The sequence below is a fragment of the Terrapene carolina genome, unplaced genomic scaffold (genome assembly GCF_002925995.2).
Source record: "Terrapene carolina triunguis isolate 2854851 unplaced genomic scaffold, T_m_triunguis-2.0 Scaffold69, whole genome shotgun sequence".
NCBI lineage: Eukaryota > Metazoa > Chordata > Testudines > Emydidae > Terrapene > Terrapene triunguis.
In genome coordinates this window covers 18,621,365-18,629,560 of record NW_020664420.1, presented here as the reverse complement: position 1 = coordinate 18,629,560, position 8,196 = coordinate 18,621,365, and the positions used below count along the sequence as shown (strand labels likewise).

General features: G+C 40.5%; 1 protein-coding gene across 6 annotated transcripts in view; it reads right to left on the bottom strand.

Moving 5' to 3' along the window:
- Positions 1-2,292: 2,292 nt before the first annotated feature.
- The window catches only part of SLC1A3 (solute carrier family 1 member 3), an 85,379-nt gene continuing 79,475 nt past the window's right edge, over positions 2,293-8,196 (bottom strand). For 5 of the 6 annotated variants that reach the window (XM_026649242.1, XM_026649247.1, XM_026649243.1 and 2 more), the window contains 3 exons: positions 6,634-6,828; positions 5,236-5,370; positions 2,293-2,635 (listed from right to left, as the gene is read on the bottom strand). In XM_026649242.1, the coding sequence (XP_026505027.1) occupies positions 2,431-2,635; positions 5,236-5,370; positions 6,634-6,828 (535 nt within the window). In that variant the 3' untranslated portion in view covers positions 2,293-2,430. The remainder of the gene's footprint in view (positions 2,636-5,235; positions 5,371-6,633; positions 6,829-8,196) is intronic. The other variant, XM_026649245.1, reaches the window with a different exon arrangement.

The window sequence follows — 8,196 nt, the reverse complement described above, 5'->3', positions numbered from 1 at the left end:
GTAATGTTTCTCAATCCACATTGGGTGCAACCAAATGCAGAGCCAATGAGAGATGGGGAATGGAATCTTTCTATAGTAATTGATTTCCATAAGAAACAAAGTTAGTAAAAAAAAAATCACAAACTTTGTGACACAATTCATTTTTCTCAACTTATGTCATAGAAAGACAACCTTTTACATTAAGTCTTTGCAGGGTATTTCCAAATAGAGTCTCAACAAAAATTAAACTGTTACTCCAGACATTCTAAAGTTAACTTTTATAAACACACATTGAATACAGGATCTATATAAAAATATCTCTAATTACATATCCAAAGATGCCTGTCTGCATTCTAGATTTTCATCCTGTTAGCAAAAAAAGTTCACACTTTATTACTTTCAGTCAGAGATTCATCTAGGGCTTTGAGGTGATTAAAGCACTGACTGCTGAATACTCTCGGCTAAATTCTGCTCACTTCACTCATGAGTTGTTCCTGCTCACATTGACTGGGCTGCTAAAAATGAATAGGATTTGTCATTCTTGGAAAAAGAAGCCTGCCTTGTTGCTTTAAAAGTGGGAAAAGACTGCCCTCAATTATCACACTCATATTTTCACCAGTTACATTGACATTTACACATCAATTCTTATGGTCTTCTAGAGACAAAAGCTACAGATGTTCTTAAATGTTTGGCAAGTGGCAGTTGTGGTATGACATGGGAATGTCTCAGTTCTGTGTGTGTGTGTGTGTCTCTCTCTCTCTTTTTTTTTAGTTCAGAACAAAACCAAACATTTTCAAATAAAATAGACCACTCAACCAGTTTTGTGCTTGTGGATTCGTATTCCTCAGCTACCTCTCTCTAACTGCACCATAAATCTTTCCAGTTTGACTCCTACAGTAATACAAGGAGTGGAAAAGGAAAATATATACAATTAATATTTTTCATAAAAGGGTTTCTTCAGGGAATAATCTTGAAATGAACAAAAAAAAGCCATAGGATTCGGAGTGTATTTCTCCCCCCCCCCTTTTTTTTCTTTCCTTCTCTGTGACTTGAAGGAGATCTACAATATTACTCTTAAAAATCTTTTCTTATTATATTTTTAAAATTTATTAAATGTATTTACTATTCTGCAGTTTATATATTTTTTTCCTAGTAAGTAATAGAGCACCCATTAGTTTTGCTTTCTAAAAAATTATTTTTTATATTTGAGATGCTGCTGGTAAACCCACAAAGATATGGGAACCTCCCAGTGGGATGGGGAGTTCTCTCCCCTGTGTAAAATAAGGTACATTTGGCTAATAGTTTTACTACTTATTCATGGAATGACACCAGGCTAATTGATGACAAGATTTCCATTTTTTGAAAGTGACCTCTTGGTCACAGGACTTCCAGCAATGCAATTTCAGCAACACAAAGATAGGTTTAGAGCCCCATCCAGTTAGGTTCTGCGCATCTCTTGCCAGGTATGAAGTACCTCTTGCAACGTGCTGGCCCTCTCTGCTATTTTTATTACATATTATTTAGATTGTGAATGCACCCACAGTGTGCTATGTGCCTTCTGAGCACAGATGAAGTACACTTCCCACCCCAAAGAGCATACAATCTAGGGCCCTGATTCTTCAAGCACTTCTCTGCATATGTGTAACATTGCTCATGTGAGTAGTGGCATTGAAGTTAAGGGGACTACTCAGGTGAGTGAAAATACGCATATGTATAAGTGTGTGCTGGTCAGTGGAAACTGAAAGTGCTAAGCACTTGTCAAGAACTGGCCCTCACTGACCCTAAAGTGTCCTATTAAGATGAAATCACCTCCTCAGAAATGACATTTCAGCTCAGCTGATAAAAGTGCTGATCGTGGGTATTTTTTTTACCTGAACATCTCTACTTTTTTTTAAATTTAAAAGTCCTCCTTTTTATTGTCCTGCTAGTAATAGGATAAAGAAATAACATATCACCAGAAGGGAAAAAAAGCAATCCTGTTAATTTCCTTGTTTGGGTGCAGTTGTCAAGTTAAAAATGTTGATTTGTGTGCTTACTGATGTTAAGAAATGGGCAATAGGTATTTAAAAAAATAAAACCCTTTTCAGGCTGTATTATCTATTGTGACTTTCCAGCTTATAAAAACAAGATCACATTTACAGGATTGAGTAACATATACACTGGTATGTTTTTTAATGATTTAATAGACACTCTCCCTCTTCCCATCCCTGTCCCCTCACAGTTAGCACATCTCCAGCAGGACCAGTATGATAACTCGTTAATTTTTTTTAAAGTGGGACGCAAACACATACCTTGGTCACTGCTAATTCAGAATGTTTTTGATTAACTCTGTTCCAATGCTATCATATGGGAGAAAGCAAGATATAAATGGACTTCTTGAAAACAAGATATAAATGGTTGTAGAAAGTATATTTCCCACACTTCTAGTGTTGGACTCATGCCTGATCTATCCTACATCTTGGTTTCACTGTCTAATGGTTTTACGCTCTCATTTTCCTGTGAGATCAATTGGTATGGTTTTTTCATTTCGTTTTCCTCTATCACAGAATTACCCATCTCAGCATCCCTGCTCTTCAGCTCATTCCGTGACAAATGTTCAACAATCCCTGCACCAATGGAGTCACCCAAGACATTTGTAGTGGTACGGAGACGGTCCCTGTGGAAAATAATTGAGTTAGTCTTATTTTCCCCACTTGTTTAAGTGAAACATTCAGAGTCTCTGTGTTAAAATAGCTTTTGAAAATAACCATGAGATGATCCAATATTTCTATGTGTATTAATTTATCAGAAATGTTAATAGCATTATTCCATCTTTGCGGAAACTAACAATTGTACCAGAATTCTAAGTCTAATGCAGTGACCTGAGACATAATGTTACTAGCCATTTCACAGGAGGATATGATTGCTGTGTTATGAGGTGATCCGAGCAGAGTGGGCTTGTGGCAGTTCATGTTTGGGGGCTTGTGAGTATGTTACAATAAGTCAGCTGTAATGACCTCCTGATATCTGAATTGACTGAATGTTGCCTTCTTAGCTGTCATGCCCAAAATGAAAATAAACTATTGTAAATAATCTAGGGTGAGATTCATGCGTGGTGCAAAGGTCCAGAGCAAGGGCCTTTGTACCACTTAAGTCCCCAAAATGGTTGCATATGGAGACTGCAGGCATGCAGCCTGTCACTGGGTGACTAGCCCCTTTCTTTAAGGGCAGATGGGCCCAGCCCTGCCTGTGACTGATCAGTTGCATCCCAATTGAGGTTTTTGAGGAGCTGGGTGCTGGTCCATATAAAGGCCAGCAAGAGCTCAGTTGAGCTGTAAGATGGCAGGAATGCTCCTGTATGAGTCCCTGTGTTAGGAGAAAGATCTGGAGTGGCTGAGATGTGAAGGAAAAGCATCTGGGAGTTGTAGTCCATAGTGGGCACAGGAAATAATTTTTGACATTTTTGCTTAAGGTTTGGTTCAACCAATACTCTGTTGTGACATTATTTCTTCTTGGGCTAGTGGACAGCCCAGCAGCTTACCCAGCTCTGCAGGGGTGTAAATATAACCCCTACATGCTGTGAAAGAGTTGCACAGAAGGCCCCAATGATAAAGGGCTGGAGGAAGGTCCACAGAGGAGCTACTGAGACATGTTTATGTAAACTTAGTGACTCCCAACACAGTCCATAGGCTGGAATAACAGCTGGAGAGGAAGAATGCACAACAATCTTGGATCCAGGCTGGGACTGGATTTCACCTTCTCATCACATCCACCTGCCTAGACCTTAAATGTTTGGGATCTATGCACATGGTGAGAATTTCACAGAGTTTGTGATACCCTTAAAAACTGAACATTGTTGCCATACACTACTGTTGGGGTAAAGTTCAGTTTTCTTTCTGGTACTCACTGAATCACAACATGAGCCATGGTGCTGCTGTATTTTCAGTCCTAGAAGTAGCACCATCCATAGGCAACCCTGTGAGGAATAGCGTAAAGCGTAGGGATGGGCAAATGATCCTAGTATTGGGGAACTGTTTAAACCCCCATATATCTCATCTGAATTCCCTTGTACTCCCTCTCAATGGGCTCAAACACTTTGCTACACTTACTTTGAGCTGCTATAAGGAAGTGGGGGTGGTGGTAGGAATGAACAGCTAGGTGATCTCTCATCCCTGTATGAATGTCTTCCATGGGAGAACAACAGCCATTTCATCTCTACTCTGCCTTCTCACTTTTAGCAGCATTCCCCTTTACCCTGCCCAGATAAGAAGCAGGACTGTGAAAAGGACATAACATAAGAATGGCCATACTGGGTCAAACCAAAGGTCCATCTAGCCCAGTATCCTGTCGTCCAACAGTGGCCAATGCCCGGTGCACCAGAGGGAATGAACAGAAAAGGTAATCATCAAGTGATCCAAACAAATACTCTCTGAAGAGTTGGGATGGAGAAAAGGGGAAAATGGCTGCTATCCTTTCTTGACAGACATTGACATGGAGTGGAGGAACACCTACCTCTTCAATTACCCCAGCCCCACAAAGGCATCTCCAGGTAAGTGGAGCAGCCTGTCTGTCACCCTTATTTGCACTGGCAGACATGGAAAGGTTCCTGGCTTCTGCTGCTGACAGTGATGCTGTTCTATCCCAATAACCATGCACAGAGAAATGCAGCTGGGCCTAAGGGGATTCCACAAGTACTTACAGATGTAGGAATGCTGCTCAGTGTTCTCCTCCTCTAGCACAGTTGTTCTCAACTGGGAGTCCATGGCAGCTGAAGCCTGGAGCCCTGAGCCAGCCCCCCACTCCCTTTCTCTGGCCCTGGAGTTTTTATAGCATGTTGCGGGGATCTCAGAAAGAAAATGTCGAGAACCCCTGCTCTAGCAGACACAGGGGTGGAGAAACAAATGAGTCAGCCACATTAGCCAAATGTCTGGCCATATTCAGATGGCTGATAATGCTAATATGCATATTATTCAGAAGACTAATTATTCAATTCACCCATCCTTAGGGAAAGCACACAAACCTTCACTGGTTTGTACAGCCAGAAGGGTTGGGATAAATGAGCTCTGAACTGAGCCACTGAATTTTCAGACTTTGAGCCTCCTTCATGGTAGGGTAAAACTTTATTCTTCAAAATAACCACATTTTTCAACTATTTTCAGTAAAGGAATAATCCAACTGATCACATGACTTGCAGGTTCAGAAATTATCAGAATGTCCCTGTCCAATGTATTTTATAATATGCTATAGCCCTTTAAGCACTCTGTAAGAAATACTCACAAGAACCAGTCCACTGCAATGATAAGAGTGATGTCCTCTGTAGGCAAACCAACAGATGTCAACACAATGACCATGGTGACCAGTCCAGCCTGAGGAATTCCTGCAGCGCCAATACTGGCAGCTGTAGCTGTGATGCTATGCAGAGAGATGACAGTGAAGAAATAAGTCAATTTCCAAAAATAATTCTCCTTACTATTTAGTAAACATTTTAAAAGTTAAGAAAATTACTGACTTTAGGATGAATACATGTTATAATTATGATAGCAACTAGCAGCCCCAGGGATGGAGCAGCACACCATTGTACTAGGCACTGTACAAACAAAAGAGGAAAAGATAATTGTCCTAATTGTATAAAGGCTCTAGAGAAAAATCTGAATCAAGGCAGGCATTCTAGTGGGTAGTTTTCTTTTTGATTTTTCATACAATTTCACATTGTTGGAGAAACACATGATGCAGAGACCTAAGGGTTCTTTAAGTAGAAATGCCTGTTTTAGAGATGGGTCTGATCTAAATCCCCAATCTGAACACATGCAAATTTTATGAAAGTGTGGATCTGGATCAAAGCTTCATAGTTAGCCCTTATCTTAATAATGGGTCAAACTGAAACCCTGGATCTAAGCACCTTTTGGACTTTAGAGAAATGTGGATCTCGATCTGAATTTTCTTGGTCTCATCTCATCTCATCTTTGATAAATAATCTTCTGTATCTTATGGAGGAATCAAGATTTAAAGCACAGATCTAATGATAACACATCATTTATGATCCCTATGTAATACTGGAGAACTTAATCTAGAAGACAGTATCCATATAATCCATGGCAAGTTTCATATATGTACTGGAGAGCAGATATCCAGAATCAAAATGAGTCATGAGGCTTTTGAATTTTGAAAAGCAGAATTTTCCCTTGTCTTGATTGAATATTGAACTAGGATGACCGTTCTTAAAACTATAAATGCTTCTTACAGCACAAAGTTCATAATGAACAAAATTTGAGATTTCTCCAATTAATTTGTATTCCCTTAGCATTGGTATTGTAGCATGTTACTGTGCTGGTTGTTTATGGTACGTACTTAACATGCAGATGAATCACAAATAGAAACAGACAATTAGACAACACCAACTACTTTGCTATATCTCAATAACACCATTTCTGCTCCTAGCATTCTTCATAGTAATAACTTTCTCTAACACAAGTTGCAACTGGAGTATGCACCCACTGGACAGCAGAATATAAATCTACAGCTCTTCAATTCTGCATAGATACTCAAGCTATCTAAAGTAAAATACTTTTAAAATTATGGCTATTGCTGACCCTCTTAAATGCAATGATCAGTTGTTCACATCATTGTTATTTAAAGGCACCTTGAATCAAAGTATATAGATAATGGCTTCTGTACCTGATTGTGATAATCTGCCCAAAGTTCAGTTCAAAGTTGTTAACTTGTGCGATGAAAATTGCAGCCAAAGCCTCATATAAAGCAGTCCCATCCATGTTAATTGTAGCACCCACTGGGAGCACAAATCTTGTAATACGCTTGTCCACTCCATTATTCTCTTCCAGACATTTAAATGTTATGGGTAGGGTGGCAGAACTAAAACAAGAAAAAAGACAATATAGATAAATACTCATTTATATAATAATCTTCTATACAAGAGAGGAGTAGGCCTGAAATAGTGTCCAAAAGCATAAAAAAATTAGTCTATGACAATGAATTTATTCAGTTATATTAGCCTACGTATAATATTATAGCATAGATTTCTCAGGTTTAGATACAGGTCTGTTGCATCTTAGGCGCATTTAACATGTGCGATTTCAGCTTTATGCGGTCAGCAAAAACCAAAAAAACAAAAAAACAAAAAAGAGAAAAATAACAATTTAAATACTGTTTGTGTAGTGCGGGCGATTCCACCCGCCATTACACCCAATGTAATTTTGACTATACGCGATTTTTGCTTTAGGCGCTGACGGCGGAACGTAACCCCAACGTAAGATGAGACAGACCTGTATTGTTTTAACTTTGTGGCCATAGTAATTACAGCAGTACCTCCAGTGACATTTATAAATTTCTTCATGGCAGAAAACCACCTTTTAGAATAATAGAATATCAGGGTTGGAAGCAGGGCCGGCTCTAGGTTTTTTGCTGCTCCAAGCAAAAAAATGTTTGGCTGCCCCCCACCCCAGCCCTGAGCTCCCCCCAAACCCGCACCTCCTGCTGCCCAGCTCTGAGCTTCCCCCCACCCGTACCCCCCTGCCGCCCCAGCCCTGAGCTCCCCCCCCACCCGCACCCCGCTGCTGCCCCAGCCCTGGGCTCTCCCCCGCCCCACACCTGCACCCACACCTGCCCCAGCTCTGGGCTCCTCCCTTTCCCCCCCACCTGTGCCTCCCCCACCCACACACACCCTGCTGCCCCAGCCCTGGGCTGTCCCCCCTCCACCCACACCCTCTGCCACCCCAGCCCTGGGCTCTCCCCCGCCAACTGCACCCTCCTTCCACCCCAGCCCTGGGTGACTGGTAACTCACTCCCAGGGTGGGTCATTCAGCAGGAATTTTGGATGTGCACAGAACACAGACAGGTTTGGTTCCTATATGGTTACAGAACTCTAGTAAAGTGGAACAATTTTCAGCTTGTGTGATTGGAGGATATCTGGATGCATATTATAAAACTGTCCTCCATAAATGAGGAAAAGTTGAGGTGCCTTTATTATTTTTTTGTTCCACTCTTTGTTTCTATGGGGAAATTTGCCAATGCAATATCACTGTCTTCCTTTTAAACAAATAAAACTATTTTTTTTTTAAAAAAATGGCAATGGCTGTTGAAAATAGTAATTCTAGTCCTAATAACCACTGGGAAGCATTTCTTGCTCAATTTTATCCTACTTTTTCTACAGCAAGTTAGAGTGGATCAGTATATTTGATTTGGGAGAAATGAAGTAACAGCTGCCCAAATTGAGCTTGAGCA